The following is a 23,887-nucleotide window of genomic DNA, read 5'->3' as shown; positions in this document are numbered from 1 at the left end:
TATGTCAGCCATAAATATATAAATACCTCTCATGTCCTCTTCAAGCTGACTTCCTTCTCTTCCCTTCCTGTCCCTGTTTCTTGAGATATCAGCTGAAGTAAGTATACTGGCATCCAAGTCAGACAGCTGTCTTCTTCTGTCACCAGCAAGGGATCCAGCATCGTAAAGGCCAGAAGACCGACCATAGCCCAGAAACTCTTCTCCAGGAATACCAGAGATTTTCTCATGCAGTGATCCATCAATACTGCTAGCTCCCCTGCCACCACCAACTCCACCTAGATTACCATCCCTGCCATAGAAGTAACCCAGTCCTCTTTCATCACCATGTCCAGCTCCACCAGCACCAATTTCACCTAGCCTACCATCCTTACCATAGAGTCCATGAATGTCCCCAGAACCACCAGGTCCACTAGTGCCTGCTCCACCTAGCATACCTTTCTTGCCATACAGTCCAACCATACCCCCAATATCACCAGGTCCACCAATGCCTGCTCCACTTGGCATTCCATCTTTTCCATAGATTCCACCAATGCCCCCAGTACCACCAGGTACACCAGTGCCTGCTCCATCTGCCATGCCTTCCTTGCCATAGGATCCATTAATGTCCCCACCATCACCATGTCCACCAGCAGCAGATCCACCTAGTACACCATCTTTGCCATACAGTCCACCTAATCCCCCAACACCACCAGGTCCACCAATGCCTCCTTCACTTGGCATTCCATCTTTTCCATAGATTCCACCAATTCCCTCAGCACCACCAAGACCACCCGTGCCTGCTCCACCTGCCATGCTATCCTTGCCATAGAGTCCACCAGTGCCCTGAGCTCTGCCATGTCCACCAGCACCACCTAGTACACCATCCTTACTATAGAGTCCACCTTCTTCCCTAACACTACCAGGTTCAACAATGCTTGCACTAGCTGGCATTCCATCCTTGCTATAGAGCCCAGCAATGCCCCCAACACCTCCAGAACCACCAGCACCAGCTCCACCTAGTGTCTCACCCTTGCCATAGAGTCCTCCTTCTACTCCGGTACCACCAGGTCCACCAGCACCAGTGCCTCCTACCATACGATTCTTAACATAGAGTCCACTAGTGTCCCCAACCCCACCAAGTCCACCACTGCCTGCTATACCTGGCATTCCTTTCTTGCCATAGAGGCTACCTTCTCCCCCAGCACCACCAGCACCAGCTCCACTGACCACACCATCCTTGCCATAAAGTCCAGTTACTCCCCCAGCTCCACCTAGCATACCATCCTTGTCACAGAATCCACCTACTCCCTCAACACCACCATGTTCTCCAATGCCTACTCCAATGCCATCTTTTCCACAGAGTCCAGCTTCACCCCCAGCTCCCCCAGCTCCACTTAGCATACCATTCATTCCATAAAGTTCTCCTACTCTGGCAGCACCACCAGATCTAGCAGCACCAGCTCCACCTGGCATGCCATCCTTTGCACAGAGTCCATCAATGCCCCCAGCACCACCAGATACACCAGTGCCTGCTCCACCTAGCATACCATCCTTGCCATAAAGTCTGCCTACTCTTGCACCCCCAGGTCCACCAGCACTAGCTCCACCTGGCATACCATCCTTGCCATAAAGTCCACCTACTCCCCCAGCACCACCAAGTCCACCTGAGCCTACTCCACCTGGGTTGACATCCCTGCCATAGAGTCCACTAGTGCCCCCAGCTCCACCAGTGCCTATTCCACCTGGCATGAAGTCCTTGCCATAGAGTCCACCAATACTCCCAGCATCACTAGGTCCACCAGCAGCAAATCCAACTAGTATACCATTTTTGCTATAGAGTCCAGCTACTCCTCCAGTACTACCAAGTCCAGCACCACCACCTTCACCTGGCATGCTGTCCTTGCTATAGAATTCACCTATGCCCCCTGCACCACCAGGCCCACTGACAGCACCTACACCTAGCAAACTACCTGTCTCATAGAGATCATCTACTCCACCAGCACCGCCAGGTCCATCAGTGCCTGCTCCACATGGCATCCCATATTTTCCATAGTGTTCACCAATGTCTCCAGCACCACCAGGTCCACCAGCCCCACCTAGCACACCATCCTTACTATAGAATCCACCTACACCCCCAACACCACCAGGGCTGGCAGTGCCTGGTTTACCTGCCATTCCATGTTTTCCATAGAGTCCACGTACTCCCCCAGCACCTGGCATTCCATCTTTTCCATAGATTTCACCAATGGCCAAGACACCACCAGGTCCACCAGCACCACCTAGCACACCATCCTTACTGTAGAGTCCACTGATTCCCCCAGCACCACCAGGTCCACCAGCACCACCTCTACCTGGCATGCCATCTTTGCCATAACATCCACTAATGCCTCCAGCATCACCAGGACCTCCAGCACCATCCAACACACCATCCTTACCATAGAGTCCACCTACTCTCCAAATACCACCAGACCCACCAATTCCTGCTCCACCTGGCATACCATCTTTTCTGTAGATTCCAGCAATGCCCCCAGCACCACCAGGCCCACCAGTGCCTGCTCCACCTGGCATGCCATCCTTGCCATAGAGTCCATCAATGCCCCCAGCATCACCAGGCCCACCAGTGCCTGCTCCACCTGGCATGCCCTCCTTGCCATAGAGTCCACCCATGACCCCAGCACCACCAGGTCCATCAGTGCCTGCTCCACCTGGCATGCCATCCTTGCCATAGAGTCCACCAATGCCCCCAGCATCACCAGGCCCACCAGTGCCTGCTCTACCTGGCATGCCATCCTTGCCATAGAGTCCATCAATGCCCCCAGCATCACCAGGCCCACCAGTGCCTGCTCCACCTGGCATGTCATCCTTGCTATAGAGTCTACCAAGGCCCCTAGCATCACCAGGTCCATCAGTGCCTGCTCCACCTGGCATGCCATCCTTGCCATAGAGTCCACCAATGCCCCCAGCATCACCAGGCCCACCAGTGCCTGCTCTACCTGGCATGCCATCCTTGCCATAGAGTCCATCAATGCCCCCAGCATCACCAGGCCCACCAGTGCCTGCTCCACCTGGCATGCCATCCTTGCCATAGAGTCCACCCATGTCCCCAGCACCACCAGGTCCACCAATGCCTGCTCCACCTGACATGCCATCCTTGCTGTAGAGTCCACCCATGCCCCCAGCACCACGAGGTCCACCAGTGCCTGCTCCACCTGGCATGTCATCCTTGCTATAGAGTCTACCAAGGCCCCTAGCATCACCAGGTCCATAAATGCCTGCTACACCTGGCATGCCATCCTTGCCATAGCATTCACCTATGCCCCCAGCACCACCTGGTCCACCGCTGCCTGCTCCATCTGGCATGCAATCCTTGCCGTAGAGTCCACCAATGCCTCCAGCACCACCAGGTCCTCCAGTACCACCTAGTACACCATCCTTGCCATAGAGCTCACCTACTGCCCCAGCACCACTAGGTCCACTAGTGCCTATTCTACTTGTTATTCTATCTTTGCTATAGAGATCTCCTATACCAGATGCACCAGCACCAGCTCCAGCTCGCATGCCATCCTTGCCATAAATAGCATCTATGCTCCCCTGTCCACCAAGTCCACCAGTGTCTGCTTCTACTGGTATACCATCTTGGCCATAGAGACCTCCTACACCATCAAGTCCAGCCCCATGCCTACCAGCAGTAGCACCATCGATAGTACCATCTCTACCATAGATTCCCTCTTCAACCCCTGCACCAGTTCCAGGGATACCAACTCCACCTGGCTTACCATCCTCACCACAATGTCCATCTCTTCCCCTTGCACCACTAGTACCAACTCTGCCTAGCTTACCATCCCTGCCATAGAGTGCTCCTGTCCCACCATACCCAGATCCAGGCCCACTTGCAGCACCTTGACCACCATCCTTACTATAAAGACCTCCATCAAGGCTGGGTCCAGGCCCACCTAGTATATGCTTATTTCCATAAAATCCTTCTGTCGCTGCTGGCATTCCAAATCCAACTCCAACACCACCAATACCTCCCACACCACATTGGTTGCTGTCTATATCTGCACTTCCTAACATGGAATCTTGGGCTGCTGTGCCATGTGCTCTGCTGAATCTGTCACCAGGACCTGCCCTATTAAATGTGGAACCTTCCCCCTCTGACATTTTCAGTCCACCTCCAGATCCAGTGCCAATACCTATGGCACCTACCAAAGCACCTTTATCATACAGTGAACCCATGCCAGCCAAACCACCTGTTTCTCCACAAACAGCATTTCCACCTAGCATAGAATTCTGACCAGGATGCATAGCTCTACTATTACCTCCAGCAAACTGATCCCCCTCTGCCATGGCTACCCCTGCCCCAGAAAACTGTTTCATCTTCCCTTCTCTTCCCAAAGAACCATCTTTTCCCAAAGAGTCATAAAATCCTCCTCTGCCATCTTGGCCATTTCTAAACTGGCCATCTTTGTCCATGCTGAAATGTTCTTGATCTTCAGGCCCAACTCCCTGATGAAATTTCTTAGCATGGTCTTTGTCTAATAGTTTGCTCTGCTGTCCAGTTTTATCATCACTGTCTCCTCCAGTCTGTTTCCTCTTTCCTTTACCAGCTGCATTATAAACATAGTGGTGGTTAACTGAAAATGCAAGACCATTTACAAGAAATACACTGGGAAAATGAGGGGAGAGGAGACTCTCTTGAAATTTCGTGCAAACCAGTTCCATCGTAATGAGAGAACCACATCAATCAAATAAACATTAGTCCATCCAGTTTTACATTATGAAATAGAGCAGTCCATTTTTTTTCCATATTGTGATTGATATTATACAGGAATTGAGGTTTGTTTGCTTTTAAGTGAAAGAAATTGAAACTGTTTCTCATTCCTAAAGAGTAACTGATCTTGACAAAAACTAGCAAAATGCCTATTATTGTAAGACATGGGGCGACATATCACAAGACGTGATAGCCACTAGATTAAGTGCCCAGTCCTATGCATGTTTAGACAGAAATAAGTTACAACTCCCAGCATCCCTGGGAGTTGTAGGAGTTATTTTTGTCTAAACTTCCATACGATTCCACCATAAATGTCCTTAACAACCAACTGGACAAATGAAGAGTAGGTCTGTCAATGGCCATTAACTATGAGAGCTAAAATAGAATCTCCATATTTAGGCAGAAGCTAGAGACAAATAACACTGTGTCCAGAACTGTTTGCACATTGTGCTGGACTGGATGGTTTTTTAATGTTTTTACAATTTCATGAAATCCTCCATACAACTCTTCCCTTTTCAAACAAATGCATTAATAATATGCGTTAAACATGCTAAAAAGCAATTCAAACATAGAATTAAAGTGTTACAATTTCAAGAAACAGAAGTAAGCAACAATGACAAGAAGCCCTAAGGTTTCTTCTGATATCTCTCCCATTTACATCAGCTTGCACTCCACAGTTAGGCACTAAGCAGAGAGTTTTGGGATATAGTACTGTTAGGTGGTATTAGAGGACACACCACTTTGCACTGGATTATATTGTGAGAGATCAAGATTAGATCACCACTCACGTTCAAGCTCAAGCCAGGCACTTGAAGAACAGCTTCCAATGTCAATGGTGTAAGTCCCTTTGTCAGAGGGCTGGGTGTTTTTGATGACTAGACGGTGAGTTAGGCCATCTTTCGAGACTGAGATTTCATACTTGTCATTTGCCTCTAGATGGATTTTTTTGTGAAACCACACAGCATTGAAGGAGGGATCATAGAGGGTGCACTGAAAGACAGCATTTCCTTGCTCATGGCATCTCAGATCACCAAGTGGATAGCGAAAACTTACTGGAATGGCTGCAACACCAAATTGACGGTAAGTAGACATGCAACAGATTCTACCTGCAGGGCTGCTTTGAGAGAATAAATCGAGATGGAAGGAAGAACATGGGAAAAGCCAGTTCTGTTCAGTGGTGGTGAGTGAGGCCTGATGATCTACCTTCCAAAATGACCCACACAAATGCTAACATGTGGATAGAATGTCCAACACCCATTTTGGCTCCTAAGCACCTCAGCCATCTGGTACAGACTGCATGTGAAAAGCTAGGAAATATGCTACTTTTATTTGTGCCTCATTTTTAAAATCTTTAAAACAAGAATATTTTTTATTACCCACAGATATTCCATTAAAAGTTACACTCAGGTATTAGCTGAGGACCATATAATAAAGCTGGGCTGGTGGGTAGCTCGGTGCTATTATGATTTTTGTAAAATGAAGTCCCAAAGCCATGTGCTAATTAATGGGGGGGGGGGATATCCATAGCTACCCAACTAGAAACTGGCTGAAACTGGTCCTTTCTGACCTTCTAAATCAAGTACCCAATCTTCACAATACCTGTATTAATGCTGAGCTCAATTATGACAGTGAGGGCTTTATCACTTGGTATGAGGCTTGAGACACTCAGACTGCAGGTGTACACGATCAACTGAAAATGCATGCTTGTTGCATGCCCATATTGCTGGTTTTAAGTGTGCATTAACATATTTGACAGTTATACCCTGAAGGAACCCTAAGGACATAGTTTGAACATTTGCTTTCATGGTTCATTTTTAACACTTAGTAAGTGTTCAACACTTAGTCCTATGCATTCTGTAATCCTTGGAGCAAGCCCCATTAAAAACAGTGGGACTTACTTCGGAATAAATATGCATAGGATTGTGCTATAAGTTTGAGATTTAATTACTGCTGAGACCAGGGGTGTGTAAGACATTTTTTCCGTTTAGTTATTCCAATTGTTTTTGTTATTAAACCCTCATTTATTTCATTATTCATTTCCTAAAATCACATTCTTTTTTGTTATTATTTCATTCATTTTCATTACTCTCATTTACTTTTATTTCCCTGCTGTCTTGAAAGGGATGCCCAGCCCAGCTGTACTTCTATGACCTATAACTCTGTACTATCCATCCAAGTGGCAGGAAATTTCAGGCATTCTACTACCCCTCCAAGGGATCAGACCTGCCAAATTTAAGACAAATAGGAAAAGGGTATCTTTTAAAGGTAATTTTTAAAAGGTACACAGAGAGGCTCACAGAGATCAGCCTAAGGATTACTAATTCTCTCTCTAAACTACAAACTACAAATGGCTAACTAAGCACAATGGAATGGGAAAGCTAGTGAAAATTTGTGATAATTTCTGTGATTATTAGTTAGTGTGGTGATAATTTGACCGAGTCCTTTTTTGATCCGTTCATGGGGAGGAGGTATGAAAATAAATCACCCTAGAAAGGGGGGGGGGATTGTCAATGAAATTTCAGGGGTGGTAGTTGTTTGCTATCTTAATAATTAATATTAAGTGGTGGCCAAGGGGTGTGGGTGTTCTTGCTTTTAACATTAAAAAAGAGTCTTCTTGCACTGCTCTCTGGCACTCTGCTACCTTCCTGGCCAGGGTGCTCCCTGGAATGCCCATGGGAGGATGTTACATCATAATGTCCTCCCATATTCCAGGAAGTATGGGCAACCAGGAAGACTGCATGTGGAATGCTGGTGAGCAGCACAAGGAAGATTTTTGTAAACTTAAAGTAACACTTTCACTTTTAAAAAAAGGTTCCTTTAACTTTTTTTTTTTAATTTCCTCATGCCACACTCCAGTGTGCTGCAGGTAGCCTCCCCAGCTGCCCATGTTTCCTAGAATGCCATTGGGAAGATATCATGGTGTAATATCCTTCTATGGGCATTCCAGGAAGTGTGCTGGCTGATTACACTGTCAATCTCCCTTTCCTTACTCTCTCTCCACTTTCTATGTAACCTCCCATCCGATCTATTTTGGATCTAGGTGAAAACAGATGGCTATAAAGAAGTGACAAAAGAACATATGCCATTCAAAACTCATCCATGACCCTAGCATTTGTTTCTTTACTAGTAACAAATGAAATGAATGGACCCCATTGGTTTCCATTTTTCATTCATTACAAAACAAATGTGAACCCCTATCGGATTCTGTGCATGGCTCTGTGGTCATCAAACCTTACATTCTGCTTCCAGCTCAGTTGAGAAGATAACTACATCTTCTACTTTGATCTGGTATACACCAGCGTCTTCGAGCTGTAGATCGTTGATGATAAAATAGTACTTTTTGCCAACCTGCCGCAGGCAATGCTTTATGGTGTCACTGTCAAATCCAAAATGGATCATCTGGCCATCCTGAAGAGGGAGGAGAGGAGAGGAGAGGAGAAATTCACAGGAAGGACAATGTGTCATTGTAAAGAAACAATCTGAATCATCTTATTTAAGTGAAATGTGCTATGAAGAAGCCCTGAGTGAAATGTCAAAAAATGACCATGTTTGGATGATCATATCTGAGCTTAATAAGCAGAGATATGAATGGGCTTTGTGGCCCTGAACACAACTGCTTTGCTCCTCCCTTCATGGGAGTGAGCCAGGAAGTCTTCAGTTTCCTCTTGCATCCAAACTTGGAAACTATGCTTAATGGCTTCTGAACAAGCCAGGATATGAAGCCATAATTTAAAGCTGGCAGAAAATCCTGGCTTGTTCAGAAGCTGTTAACCATAGTTTCCCAGTCTGAATGTAACAAGAAACTATAGTTAACTGAAAACATCCTGGCTTGTTCATTTGGCTGCACAACAGAAGAGCAAAGTGGCTGCATGTGGCTCTGAATGCAGTCAATGTAAAACAAAGTAAGGCCAAAATGTTCTTTGTGAATGTCCACCATACAACTCGCCAGGGATCTTTATCATTAGTAATGAGTGTACAGGTAATTCAAATTCCATGAACCTTCTGTAACTATTTGGTAACTATCTACAATAACTACAGTAACTATCTGTAACTATTATTGGTAAGCCCCTTGAGAATTTTGACCAAAAGAAAATAAGTTTATCAGGGATTTAAAATAAACACTAAAATTAAGATATTGGATTTTGAGGGATAGTAAGGGATGGTTCATTCTGAATATTGTGTGATCAGTACTCCTGCTTAAGTGGAAGATTTGAAGCTCCTCACTTCTATTTTAATTCCCTTCCTATTTGTGTTGTATATATGACCATGGAAGGAGGGCTGCACTATAGGATGACACTATCAACACTGCTCCTGAGCAAAAGTTGCCACTACTGAGTCCAGCAGTGCTGCTATACATTTCTCTGTTTCTCTCCTTAGCTAATTAGCTCCAGTTCATCCCAGTCATTTGACCTAGTAAGGTACAGTGACTTGACCCTAATGAGCCACTTTATCCTTTCTTACCTTGTACAGGTAAATGCTGCTCTCTGGATTTTTCAGGTCCATCTCTAGATCAAAGGAAGCATTTCTTTGCTCCTGGTTGACTCTGACATGCCTCAGGTTTGTGATACTGGTCACATACTGTAACGAACAAGGAAGATGTGCAAGCATATGGCTATAGTATAGAATTTCCAGGGCCATTACATTGCTTAAATGGGTTATAAGCTGTTCTGAGGACAACCAAATCACTATTGCAAAAGCAACAAAGCAGGATTGCTCCTTTTTATGCTTTTCAGACAAACCTGAACACCTTTCTTTCTAAGTCGAATGAGTTGGATCCAGACTCAGTCATGCTTAGAGTGAACCTACTGAAATCAATGAGGCTTAAGTTAGTCGTTTGTTTGTTTGTTTTTATTTACAACATTTGTATACCACTCCCCATCTAAAACAGATTCCAGAGCAGTGAACATAAGAGGTACAATAGTAAAAAAGATTAAAGATTAAAATTATTAAAGATTAAAGATTAAAACACCATATTAAAACTATTAAAAACAGAATACCAATCAAAACTTTGGCTGGTCATTTAAAGAATGCTTCCTAGAACATAACTGTTTTCAAGAGACACAGGACGCAGTACAATGTTGGCTCCTGCCTGACCTCTGGGACAGGGAGTTCCAAAGAAAGGAGGCCACCACTCTGAAGGCTCTTCTCCAGGTAGACTCCAATCGGGCTATAGGTCCATGTGGAACCACCAGGAGCATAACCTCTGTTCACTTCATCGACTGGGCAGGTTGGTAAGAGAGAAGGCACTCTCTCAGGTATCTTAGTCCCCAGTTATTTAGGGCTTTGTATGCTACTACCAAAACCTTACACCTGTCCCGGTAGTGAATGGGCAGCCAGCGCAGTTCCCTCAGTAAAGGAGTTGCATGCTGAAAAGGGGCAGCTCCAGGCAAGTGCTGAGCTGCTGCATTCTACACTAGTTCTAACTTCCGGAGCATCCTTAAGGGCAGCCCCACATAGAGCACATTGCAATAATCCAGTCTTGAGGTTATTATCACCTGTACCACTGCAGCCAAAGTATCCCTCTCCAGGAGAGGCTATAGTTGGTGAACCAACCAAAGCTGGTAAAAGGCACTCCAAGCTGCCATGGTCACTTGGGCCTCCAGCAACAATGATGGACCTAGGACTAACTTGCCCCATTGATTTCAATAGGTCTTCTCTAAGCATGACTAAGTCTGGATCCAATCCAATGTGCTATGGGAAATGAGCTCAAACCCTGGGGCATTGTCTTTTCTTAAGGGAGAATTAGAATCTTGGCAATGAAGTTTCAAATTCTACTATTCGATCATTTAATCAGCAATGGAATCTTTTAAAGAATTGTGACACAACTATGGTAGAAGATAAGAATTTGCGTACGTAGACTATAGTGTTACAGAGAAGGCCTTACCTGTGACTGTTTGTCCTCACTTTCCTTCTTCATCTGCTGAAGCCTCCTCAGCATCCCACGGAAGTCAACAATGCCGTACTTCAAGCAGATCTTCTCGTAATCCTTCCTATCTGCATTCAGCAGTAACTGCCAGACCTGTTCCACATCGATTTCCTTCTTTTGAGGAGCTGAAGGTGCTCTGAGGGTTATCCCCAAGAAGAGAAATCCAGATTGTATGTGAATGGCAGCCAACATTGGGGCAGGGGGGCGTATAGGCTGCTTTTCATTCACTCTTTGAAATCTCCTGCAGATCCACTGGCAACATACTAGAAGGACCCCATTTATTTTAAAAACATGATATCATGTAATTTTTAATTGCCAAGAGCACCCAGAGGCATTTCAAGTGAGGCTGTTGTTCTTGAAGCCAATGGTAGGATTGTATTGTATGGGCTGGATCCAATGGTGTCATTCTGCTGATGGAATGGCTTTCATCAGTAGAACTCTGAAGGGGGCTATTCCCTCCTCATGGCTTTTGATGCACACTCAAGATAAAATCTGCTCTGGAAGGCTGGGAATTCTTCCAAAGCAATTTTTCAGGCAGCATGGAGGGCTGCACGGGAGAGCAGAGAAGGCGGAAGTCCCACTGTACTAGTGCACATCCACTAGTGTGACTTTGGTTTTAACCCAGTAGTTAATCAAAAGACAGTATTTATAGAAGCAAAAATAACTCAATATTGGAAAACCTTACCTGGGGGTAGGGATGGCTTTTCTGCCATTTGGAATAATTAAACATTTGAAATAATTAAATATTTATCGAAGAGATGATTTAACTCTAGAGAAAATATTTAAACAGATGGTAAATAGATGATCACATTGGCTTCTTGTGTGTACAGAATCTCCTTAAGCAAAGTAAGTAAATTCAGGAGGAAAAGTTACTAAGTAGCTGCAAAACAAAGCTCTGTTGCATAAGGACTCATACTATTGATAGCAACCTCCATCAGAGACAGATCTCCATGATTATCAGAAGCAAGAACACTGCTTTTTTCTTTTCTTTTTTTACTGAGCTCCATTTCAATTTTCTGTGGAACATCCTTCCACATAATACCCTCTGCAAGTGGAAACAGGAATGTTTGACTGCCACATCTCTGTTTATTGCCAGCACACAAGGAAGGAAACACGCAACCCTTTTTTAAAGCAAACGGTTGCTGGAAACACTCACCGTTTCTTTAATGTTTTTCTGAAGTCTTGAATCTCTTTCTTCAGGTCTGTAAGGAATTTTAAAAAAAATTGGGCTCGCTGTGAAAATGGGGCTGACGTAATTCGGAGCTTCAGAAGAGCTTCAGCGTGGTCAACATATTGCCAAGGGGCGGCTGAAGGTTTGTGGGCCTCCAGACGAGTGTAACTACAGCTCTGTTTTGACCGTGTCTGGCTGGAAGACGTACCTGCCCGTGCTGTGGAAGGGACCTCCTTAGTTTTCTTCTTGAAGCCACCTGACGAAAGGGGACAGGAAAGGAGGGAGAGAAAGTGTGTGTGAGAGAGAATTCCTTAATTAGCAACATCATTGTAGGAATGCCTTCTCTAAGCACTGACAGTTGGTACCATTTAGAAGTTAAGCGTCAAGCCCCGCAGAATTTGAAAGGATTAAGTGTTTAGTTCATGCTTATGCCGACTTCAGTGAGACAAGTGGATTCCACTTTGTACTAGGCCAACTGTGAAATTGGAACAAAATATATTATCTATTATGTGTCATTAAAAGACACATTTAAAACATGACATTAAAAATGGGGACTTATAGTTATTAGGAAATGCTTTTTTTTGCCAACTAAACAGGGAACTTCAGTGGATAGGAAATTGCCTTATATGTGTTCAGACTATTTGTCCATCAAGCCCACTATGATCTACTGTGACTAGCACTGGCTGCCCAGGGCCTGTTTTACACAGAGATCATTCACATCACCAGGTATCTCATCCTTTAAACTGGAGATGCCAGGGACTGAACCTGGGATCCTCAGCATACAAAGCATGTGGTCTGCCACTAAGCTTTGGTCCCTGCCTTAGTTATTCTTTGTATCTCTGTGGTAGGACTGCGTAGGACTGCACCCTGAGTGATTTTTGGCCTACAAATCTGTAGGAGGGAGATTTTTCCTAGCTAGATGGCTGCATAGTGGGGAAAGGGAGATTCAGTGGAAGCCACAAACACCTTAAAGGGGCCAGACCTTGATAGAAACTCATCCCCACAATGTCTGGCCTAGGAGGCACGTTTTTCATTCCATTTCGTAGTTGGGAAACTGAGCTGCACATATATCTACTTGTTCGGAGCTACACTGAAATCAACCATTTCAGAGAATTTATGGTGCAGCCCAAGTGGAATTTTGACTCCGTCGATCACCTTCAAGGCCACCATTTCTCCCTGTAAATGGAATGTCTGAAATTATTTTGTGGATTGGTAAATGAACAACTGATTCCTAACTACTGACCTATTTCAGAAGATACTGGCTGGGGAATGCTGGGAGTTGCAGGACTTTTTTTCTGTCTAAACATGCATAGGATTGAACCCTTAGAGATATTTTTTTAAATACAGTGGAGAGCAAGGGTGGAGAACATATGGCCCGCCAGATGTTGTTGGACTACAGTTCCCATCAGCCCTAGCCAGCATATCCAATAGTGAGAGATGATGGGAGTTATGATCCAAGAACATCTAGAGGGCCACATATTCCTCATCCTTGAACTAAGATAAAAAATATTTTCAGATGTATGTCGGTGATTACTAGCACAATCCAATGCATGTTTACTCTGATGTAAGTCTCACTGTGTTCAATGGTAAATGTGTTGAGGCTTGCAGTAACCCATGGCCCCCCAAAATGGCAGCCTGGTAGATCCAGTAGCCTACCCTGTATGATCTTGAGACCAGCAGTGCATGCGGCTTCTCCATACTCATTCACAGCAGTGCAGCGGTACAAGTCAGCATCATCTGAGGTGATTTTGTTTACCTGTAACAAGAAAATGAAATAGGGACTGAGGCAGCAAGCTCTCCTCCTACCTATATAAAATGGTGGTTGAGACACTGACTTCACTGAATTTGCTTTAAAGCTGTGTAAGGTTCACCCAATGCTCTTTCCTCCAGCCTTGAATTGTCTCAAAGGCTGCGGTGCTCCTTTGAGGCGATACATACAGCAAAATTCAAGGGGAAAATCCCACTTAATTATATCCAAGGTTATTTGGTCCTAAAGTCCTGCACTCAGTCCTGGACTCCTTGGGTGTCACAACCCTGACTTGCAGCATAGATACAGAGGGCAAAGGGCTGGTGGCACAGAGAGAGGAGGCTAGTGTAGGTTGGTGGCTCCGATTTCGGTGGGGCTGTGAATCCATTCCAGGACTCAATCAGAACCATCTAGAACTCTAAAGGAGCTATCCAAGGCACTGAGCTCTATCCCCCAAATAGGTTCAGCACCTTGGATAGCTCCTGTAGAGTTCTGGCTGGCTTTGACTAAACCCCGGAATGGATTCACAGCCCCACTGAAACTGGAGCCACCAGCCTCCACTGGAGGAGGCCCTGGGTCCAAGGCTGATACTGAGCCTCAGCTGAATGTAGCCCTCTCCACAAGCTGGAGACTCCTGAGCCTGTACCCCCAAAGACTGCAGCCCTCTCAGGCCCAATTCTATTGAATGGATAGTATCCTCCTCATGAGTGCATTCAAGCTACTGCTGAGAGATCATGAAGAGGCAACCTAGTGCTGGGCTCCAGATGAGAGGCCTGCCACTTTAAGGCTTTCCACTCCTCAGCACAGAGGCAGAGTCCAGGAAATATAAGAGGGTTCAGTTGAGAGCCCTATGGCCAGGCCAAAATTGAGAATTGTGTGTGTGTGTGTGGGGGGGGGGGATGTTGAATGCAAAAGGGGGGTGGGACAAAACTGCCTCCCATCTTTCACACTTTGAGGCTGGGGTCATATTTTGATGGTGGTGGGCAAAACTGACTGGAACTCCCCCTGGCTTTTCTCTGCAGCTAGTCATGATTTTTGTTTCCCCAGAATGGCCTGGAACAGACTTTGCTACATAATGATGTGTCAGAGCACTGTTTTGGTTGATTAAAATGTTTTTATTGTTTCTTTTTAAAATTATAAATAATACAATCTCATGTCAGATTGTACATATTTCCAATGTACGGTCATTATTATTATTATTGTTGTTGTTGTTGTTGTAGCTGTTGTTCCAATCAACTAATATTTTTGTATTGCCTTATACAAAAGGCTATTACATAGCCTTTCCTCCTTGCAATGTTCCCAATAAATCATAAGGTTGCACCTTGTCCTATACTTCATTGTTCCAAAACATAACTAAAACAGGCAATTTTTCCACAAACCTTTGGTTCCCTACCTACCCACTCTAATGCTAATAATGGTGGCGGCGGGGTGTGTGTGTGTGTCAGCATAAACGTCAGTTCCCAGACCCTCTCCATCCATTCACTTATTGGTAGGATGATTTAATGACTGGCTAAACATCCCAGTTCTAATATGTTTGTATATTGCAGTGAGGTCTGTAATGATCTCACATCTCGCAGTTAATAATCTGAAAGAGACATTTATTTAGTGACTGCCAAAGCAAAGGAACCTAAGTACAATATGAAAAAGCAGCAACTGAATAAAATTGGCCCGTACCTTTTCTGAGATACAAGATTTGTCAGTCCTAACATTTTACTTTACTGAACATTAAACTGTGAGAATATATTTATGTGTACAATTATACAGTCATTAATCCTCACTTGCAAGATGAATTCATTTGTGCCAGGAGTGAAGGACATCTGGTATTTCTGAGGATCATCCATTTCCTTACTATTGCGTTTCCACAACACATCTGGCTTTGGTTCGCCCTTGACCACAGCTCTGAAAATGGCATTTTTACCTTGCAAAACAAAAAACCAAGAAAATCATCACTTGTTTTTCAATAGGAAGCAGAAACGCATATTGAAAAAAGTGACCAAGTAACAGAATTCCCCTTTGGAACATTTGTCCTGTGTTCTCAAATTCCCTCCTACATATTAACGAGAAACAAAATGTTTGAAGTGCACCCTTTGACAAACACTGGTCCTGCTTTCATCACTAACTCTTGAGGTGACCCCTACAGTTCTCTAAATAAGCTGCAGCACTGCTACAGCAGGCACACAGTAAGGGCATGAGCATCTTAGGGGCAACAAGTTTGACAGGGTATGCTCATACTATTACCCAGAGATTGATGGATCATAGTTATTCGCTGGTAGAGTAAGTCTTTAGATTGGACCATTATTGGCTTTCTAAAATAAATGGGTTAAAATAAGTGTTGTTTTCTCAGGGATCAGAAACAAAGAATAGAGATAATGGGTCTTTGGGGAAGTCTCACCTTCCTGGAGCGTTAGGGTAATTGGTTTCCGCTCAAAGTCAGGAGTGCTGCACCCTTTAGGAATATCCTCCACAAACTGTGTGATGGTCACCCCAGGGATGGAAGATCTCTTCAAATTTTTGCCTGGAAAGTAATAAATATTGATCCGGGAAAAAGAAAATGCATTAATTAAAACATGAGTGACACCTCAAATCCCATTATGTCCATTTCCACAAAGCTATCAAGTTTCAGAAATTGTTAGGTTTTAAAAGGTCTGAAGTGCCTTCAAAAAAACATTCTGCTCTGAACTCTTACACAATCCAGTACGTTGAAAGGTCAAATGTTGCTGTACAAGTCCATTAGGATGGTATGTTGACTGTTTGCAACCTCAAATCAGAGATAACAGAGGGGACTACCTCCAGCAAGGATTCTTCCAAGGGGCAGGGCTTGGAAGCCAGGCCTCATCCCCAAAGGGACCCCAGGAGGCTCCATGGGCTGGAGTGACACAGGCCCTGCCACCCACTCTCCCACAGCGGCATTTGCCATAGAGGGAGAGAGGAGCCAATAGGGCTCTCTGCAGTTGCCGCCTGGTGGCACTTGTCTTCTGTGGCAAATGCCACAGAAGAGCAGGGGCCGGAGGGGCTCTCCAGAGCAGCCACTCCCCACCCACTGGCTCACTCTGAGGAGTCTCTCAGAGTGAGCCAGGGGGTGAGCGGGATCTCTGAAAAGCTGCTTCAGCTGTAAAAAGCAGCTAGCACAGATGTTCAGAGAGTCAGCCAGGCCAAGATGCCTGACTCTGAGGGGGTCCTTCCTTCAGCACTTTTCCAGGGACACCTCTCCCACAAGGCCTGGGTCTGAGGAAGGACCCCTTCAGAGCCAGGTATCTCTGCTTGGCCCACTCTCTGGACAGCCACTTTTTACTGCCAACGCAGCTCTTCAGAGAGCAGCAGTGGTGGTAGCAATGGAGAGGTAGGTAGAAGACCTGGGGGGAGGGAGGAGATGAGGCAGGGGGCTTGGAGACTTGGTGAGGGGGATGTCTGGGAGATGTAAGGGGATGGCAGATAGGAGACCTAGCAGGGGGCTCACCTCCCCTCCGGCCTGCCATTGTTCTTCCGTCAAAAACTGGAGTTCAGCAGTACAATTTGATGAAATCCTTCTGCAAATAGAGGACAATGTCCCATTAGTTTCAATGGAAAAAAAAATCCTAGTTATTAGAATTTAGGAGATATTGCTTTAAAAATATCCTGTGGGTTGTGGGTCTGACAGGCATGCCAAATTCTGGGTCAGAGCATTAGATAATTAGTCACCCTTCTAGAGGTTTTCCCCACTCTGCAAACTAAAAAAGTGCTTAGAAGATTCAAAGGCTCTAAGGCTGCAATCCTGAACTCACTAATAAGGAAATGATCTCCAGTGAAAACAATTTTAAAGTTGGCCACTTTAACTTAGTTACTTGATTTTAGAGATGATGATGGTGGTGATGATAGCATTTTTATGGTGCCTGTGAGTGTTCAGTGTTTCTTTTTTATGTATATTATCTTTTTGTGAACCTTACAAAACCCCTGAAAGGAATGTCAGTATTATTATGCCCACACTGTAGATGTAGGCTTAGGCTAGAGCAGGGGTGCAGGACCTCTTTCAGCCCAAGGGCCAAATTCCATTTCAGGGAAGGTCTTGGGGGCTTCATCCCAGTGGTGGGTGGGGCTGAATGCAAAAGGGGCAGTGCCAAAATATCAAAAACACCAGCCTATTTTATACCAAAAACATCAGCATACTAACAGTAACTAAGACTTAGGAGAGACATTTCAACCTTTTAGTGGGGTTAAAAGCTACACAAAAGCTGGGAAACCACCCAGGGGTTGGTGGTTAGGGAAAAGAACCATGGCCTTCTGAGGAACTCCAGGGGACCAGATTGGGACTGGAGTTTCTGCACCCCTAGGCTAGAGAGCCTTGCCAGGGCCACCTAGTTGGTTGATGGTAGAGAGAAGATTCAAACTAGTCTTCAGTGGAGGCTGGTGGCTCCAATTTCGGTGGGGCTGTAAATCCATTCCGGCGTAAAGTCAGAAACAGCCAGAATTCTAAACCAGCCAGAACCACCCAGAACTCCAAAATAAGTTTAGTGCCTTGGATAGCTCCTATAGAGTTCAGACTGGTTCTGACTGAAACCCAGAATGAATTTATAGCCCCACCAAAATCAGAGCCACCAGCCTCCACTGCTAGTCTTTCTGATTTGTAGCTCAGTCTCTTCTTGGCCACTGTACTATGTCAGCTTTATGGCTGCTGCATGCTTATTTTAGGTCCAACTATTCAGCCCCAGCTTTTGCCATTACAGTACCCACCCCACTCCTGCCATCCCCTGTATAGAGACCAGTGAGCTGGTCTCACACAAACTCGTATTCAACTCATAAATGGAGAAACTGGACTCATATTACCCCTTGGGTTGAAGTACAATCAAATAAGCCAGAAATTATGGGAGATTGTTTTTGAATGTTTTTCTTTAGCCTTGCATGGAACAACTTTGCAAAATTCTAAAGAAATGGCTGCTGTAACCAGGGAATAAAAAACACTAGATGGTGCTAGAGAGACAGTGCAGAATCAATCTAGGGATGTACAAAAGGTACTTCCCTTTCCGTGGATTATGCTGATGCTGGGGGGGAGGCGTTCCGTCCCCCCCCCGGAATCCTGCCCGGGGGGGGAGGCGCTCCATTCCTCCCCCCCGGAATCCTGGCCGGCCGGCTCCGCTCCGCAGCAATTCTGCGGAGCCGCTGGCTGGCTCCGCCAGCAGCCGGACATCCGGCCGCTGGCTAGCAGGGATGCAAATGGCGGCAGCTGTAGCCACCGCCGTTTGCGTCCCTGCAGTCAGCCGTGATAGGCTACGTAAATGTTTACATAGCCTATCACGGCTGATTAAAAAAAACAAAAACGTGCGTACGAAAATGGCGGCGCCCATGGGCGCCGCCATTTGCGTTCCTTATTTTGGCACGTCTTAGTCTACGTAAACATTTACGTAGACTAAGATGGCAAAAATAAGGGGAACGCAAATAGCGTAGACTTTTTTTTTTTTTTAATCAGCCGTGATAGGCTACGTAAACATTTACGTAGCCTATCATGGTGTTTTTTTTAAATCTAGCCATGATAGGCTATGTAAATCTTTACATAGCCTATCACGTTTTTTTGTTTTTTTGTTTTTTTTACCTGGGAATGGCGGCGGCGGCAGCTGGTCGTAAGACCGGCCACTGCAGCCACTGCCACCGAACTGTCACCGGAGCCGCCACCGGAGCCGCCACCGCCAGGAAAATCCGCCTAAGGTAAGTCCTGTCCCGGGGGGGCGGGGGGCGTTCTGCCACCGATTTTGGGGGGCCGAATGCGCTGGCATTCGGCCTCCCCGAGATCCGTGGTGGAACTTTCGTACATTCCTATTTCCAGCGATGCAGCCTCACATTGCTCACTCTTGATTCTTCTAGATCGTTTATAAACAAGTCAAAAAGCACACGCCCCAATGCAGATCCTTGGGGGACCAACAGGAACCAATCCTTGAGGGACCACTGTTTACATCTCCCCACTGGGAGAACTGACCACCGTTTCCTACTCTCTGTTTTCTGTTCTTAACCAGGTTCCAATCCATAAGAGGACCTCTCCTCTTATCCCATGACTGCTAAGTTTGCGCAGAAGTCTTTGGTGAAGGACTTTGTCAGAAACCTTTTGGAAGTCCAAATAAACAAGGCCTAATGGATCACCTCTGTCCACATGTTTACTGACTTTCTCAAAGAACTCTAAAGTCTTAGTGAGACAGGGGTTACATTTGCAGAAGCCATATTAACTCTTCTTCAGCAAGACTTGTTCTTCTATATCAGGGGTGGGCAACACATGGCCTACAGGCACCCTCTGACCTTTATCACAACACCCACTGTTCTCCCCCTACTACCAAATTTGCTGTCACAGCAGTGGCAAGAAAGCAATTTTACTATGAAACAAGGTGCTCCCTGGTTTAAAGCAAAATTGCCAAATTTTACAGCCACCCAATTTGGGTGGCAAATTTGGTGATGGCGGGGTCAGGGATTCTCCATCCCCCAGAAATTTCCCACCCCAGTTCTATAAGCTTAATAAGGGAGCAATCCTATGGCTGCTAGCCAGCGGCTAGACAGCCATAGGATATGTCGGTTTCTGGGCACTGACCTCGGAGCCTGCGCTCTGAGGGTGGTTCCCTGAGAACCGACCTTCCCGCCATCCTGCACTGCCTTGCAGGCATCTCAGAACAGCCCTGCGCTCCACACTCAGAAGAGGAGCACGGAACAGCCCTGCACTCCACTCAGAAGAGGAGCAAAAACGGGCATTCCTGGGGGCATTCCGGGGCGGGGAAGGTGGAAATGCCAGTATGACACATTGAACATGTCATCTGGCAGCCACTTCCCCTGCTCTGCCTTCCCATGGCTAGACAGCCGAAATTGGCTGTCTAGCTGCAAATGCAGGGTGGCTGAAGCGTGCTTCTCCTGCCCTGCATTGGATAGGTGGTCACCTCCGAATTCGGAGGCGGCCACTTATCCTGGTAGGATTGCTCCCTCCATTGATCTATAATGACATTACTCTACAAATTTACCTGGAGCAGACATTAGGTTAACTAGCCTGTAATTTCCTGCACTTCCCCTGGATCCCTGTTTTAAAATTGATGTTGCATTGGCCCCTTTCCAGTCCTTAGGTGTGGAGGCAAACCTTAGGGACAAGTTACATATATTTTTTAGAAGATCAGCAATTTTACATTTAAGTTCTTTAAGAACTCTCAAATGGATACCATTTGTTAATTTGTAATTTGTCAGCAAGGCCTAGAGCATCTCATCACCAGTATTTGCAGTAGTTCTTCTGAGTCCCCTCTTGAAAGTATCAGTTCAGGCACTATATATTCTTCAATGAAGACAGACACAAAGACAGATATTCTTTGTTGTGAGTTGAGCACACATTTGTCCAGTCTATGGCTTTCTTCACACTGAGCTTTTATCCTGCAATTGAGATTGCTCCATCATGGAAGTTTGCGGGCTCTTTGCATGATGCCCTCCTACACTAAATGCCCCTCATTCCATTTTTAAATAGATTGCAGATAGTAAGCTATCAAATTACCCCCGTTGTGTTCTGCTTGAGTTCCGTCCATGAAAGGAGGGAAAGCCATTTGCATCCCTGCTTTAGCCATGATAGGCTATGTAAATATTTACGTAGCCTATCATGGCTAAAGCAGGAACGCAAATGGTGTAGGGGACGCCATTTGCATCCCTGCTTTAGCCGTGATAGGCTATGTAAATATTTATGTAGCCTATCACGGGCTTGTGTAGGGATGCAAATGGCGTCCCTACACAAGCCCGTGATAAGCTACATAAATATGTAGCCTATCCCCTACAGAGGACACCATTTGCATCTGCACCAGTCTGGTAGCGGCTGGAGGTCCCACTGCGGGTTGGCCTGGAGAACAGCCAGCTGGGCAGGATTCCGGGGGGAGGAATGGATCACCTCCCCCCACCTGCGGAACCCAGCAGAGCCAGGTAAGCGGGGTTTCGTACACCCCTACTCTAATTTCATGCCCATTGCAAACTACATTTAATTCTCATTGGATGAGAATTCTTTTCTTAAATGATGATGAAGTTAAGGAAGGGGTGGGAAGAGTCAAATAACTGACAGGATGCTTACAGCTTCACCGTGAGCAGTCGGTCCTTTTTCTTGTTTCCCTGCCTGACTATGAGAGAGGCACACAAGGAGAAGCACATAATGCACAGCAATATAAGGCAGCTTCCTATGTTTTTATGACCCAGGTGTGGGACTCTGGTCTGGTGAGCGAAGCATCACAACTTTGAAGCTTTGAAGAGCATGCCTCAATTAGAAAAAAAACATCACAGAGAAGCCCCGATTCTGCGAGGATAATGCCTCAACTTTTTAAAAAAACATCCAGAGCAGGGGTAGGAGGGGGTAAAACTTAGTCTCATTTGAGGGGATACAACAAGCCTCTGCTCAGTGCAGGAAGCCTGATTCCCAGGCGGTAGCCCATGATCCAACTACTTACCAGGGCCGACCCCGCTTAGCATCCGAGATCAGACAAGCGTGCGGAGGAAAACAGCAGGAAAACAGCACAGCGCTCGAGTGTGAACCGATCTTGCACATTCGATGAAGCACTGCAGCGGGGAAAATGGGTGAATGTGAATAATCACGTTTTAATGCAAGAGCGTTTACCCCGACAGGACACCGAATTCACTGCGATGGTGGGTGCAATGTAGATCAGCCTGTGGTGGGGCTGGGGCAGGGCTTTGCAGAAGGCCCGGAACAAATTGTCCAGAGTTACCTCTCCTGCTCCCCAGGTAGCCTTGACAACCATGACAGAGGCTTTTGGGACCGTGGGAGCCTCATAAACATTTTTAACAAGGCTGATTAGCTTAAAACAAAATGGTTTTCTACTGAGATCTTGATATTAAGAATAGCTACTGCCAATTTTGTTCGCAGATCAGGCATAAGTTTCTCATCAATACAGACTTGCACAGTACCAAAAAGAAACTTGAAAACAGGTGAACAGAGCTGACCAACATACCAAGTAGTAAACGTGGGGAAGCCTTACCACTTGCTAAAAGCACCCAACATTAGAATGCATGGCGTTGGCGGGAGTGGGGGAGGAATCACACCATATTCTTATGAAGACAGATGACGAAGCAAAACGGTGATAAAAAAAACCACTTCACCACTTGGTAAGTTGATCACCTGTATTGGGCTATTGTGTCAGTCAAAAACACTGATGAGAAACCAGTTTTTGCTATGTTCATCTAAAAAGCAAGGGTGAGGGTCTGTTTGGTAGGGGTCTTTATTTCCCAGCCACATCTTTGTACCCATCAGGCCAGTTGTGAACACCTGGCATCCTAGGACACATGCCAGGAGCCCAGCAGGACCTGGCAGGGTCCCCAGCTGCAGGTTTACCTGGTAGTGCAGTGGTAGGTGCCATTTTAATTTCCCATAATGCCCCCAATATCACATCACCCTGGGGCATTGTGGGAAATTAAAATGGAGAAGTGGGCCCACCAGAGGGCACTTAACTGACAGACTCCTCAAACCTCGAACCAGTCCTGGTACCCATCCTTCAAGAAAATAGTGTTCCCTTTGGTTGCTGGTTGAATACAACTTTTGCTGTATTCCCAAGCCCATCCCCACAATGTACTCAATGAACCTTCTGATAGACTAACACAGTACTAGGGCCAGCTCAAAGTTGACTTCTTCTGAAGGTTGATAGGATTTTACTTTCAAGTTCCAATTTGCTTAAATTCCTCTGTCTTCATCTGGAGCAGCCTTCCCCAACCTGGTGCCCTCCAGATGGTTGGACCACAACTTCCAGCATTCTGGCTGCAGGGTGATGAGAGTTGTAGTTCAACACATCTGGAGGACACCAGGTTGGGGAAGGCTGATATAGAGTATATTATATATATATATATATATATATATATATATATATATAGGTTTTCCTTTCCCTACGCAAGTTGGTTTAGTTTCCATCTTCCCTGTGCAAGTTGGTAATAAACATTGAATCCGCTTTCTCTTAATTTACTGACTCAAATAAAGCCTGGTTAAAGAGAGCAGGAGTGGAAAGCAAATTTTACTAAACCCAGCATAAAGACTTTATGTCTCGTTTCATTGGGATATTTGAGAAAATCATTGCTACTGCTTAAAAGACTGGACTGAATAAAACTATCAGACTAGATAGGGTTCCAAACATGTGAGATGTTCCACACTAAACATGTGTGGAACACAATTCCACACTGAATTGGAGGGGTGTGGCCTGAGTACTCCCAGCAGCTGACTGGGCGGGAAGCTTCAGTCTGTTTCCCGCCTCCCAGCTGAGCAGAGCAGAGCAGAGCAAGCTGCTCCAGCTGGTCCAGGGACTACAGAAGCAGGCAAGCTCCCAGAGA

General features: G+C 45.7%; 1 protein-coding gene across 1 annotated transcript in view; it reads right to left on the bottom strand.

Annotated features, from left to right (window-relative positions):
• IGFN1 (immunoglobulin like and fibronectin type III domain containing 1) overlaps nucleotides 1–22,027 on the bottom strand; it is a 57,156-nt gene extending 35,129 nt beyond the window's left edge. The window contains exons 1-10 of the mRNA XM_084851676.1: nucleotides 22,006–22,027; nucleotides 15,987–16,109; nucleotides 15,373–15,512; nucleotides 13,504–13,603; nucleotides 11,833–11,923; nucleotides 10,635–10,812; nucleotides 9,212–9,328; nucleotides 7,987–8,158; nucleotides 5,539–5,811; nucleotides 27–4,586 (exon numbers count right to left, since the gene is read on the bottom strand). Of these exons, the coding sequence (XP_084707802.1) occupies nucleotides 27–4,586; nucleotides 5,539–5,811; nucleotides 7,987–8,158; nucleotides 9,212–9,328; nucleotides 10,635–10,812; nucleotides 11,833–11,923; nucleotides 13,504–13,603; nucleotides 15,373–15,512; nucleotides 15,987–16,109; nucleotides 22,006–22,027 (5,776 nt within the window). The remainder of the gene's footprint in view (nucleotides 1–26; nucleotides 4,587–5,538; nucleotides 5,812–7,986; nucleotides 8,159–9,211; nucleotides 9,329–10,634; nucleotides 10,813–11,832; nucleotides 11,924–13,503; nucleotides 13,604–15,372; nucleotides 15,513–15,986; nucleotides 16,110–22,005) is intronic.
• Between the last annotated feature and the right edge of the window lie 1,860 nt (nucleotides 22,028–23,887).

The sequence above is a fragment of the Heloderma suspectum genome, chromosome 4 (assembly GCF_057233095.1).
Source record: "Heloderma suspectum isolate Gila_16-S chromosome 4, 16-S_ref, whole genome shotgun sequence".
NCBI lineage: Eukaryota > Metazoa > Chordata > Lepidosauria > Squamata > Helodermatidae > Heloderma > Heloderma suspectum.
Note: the sequence above shows the minus strand (reverse complement) of the source record. Positions and strands in the feature narration are given on the sequence as shown.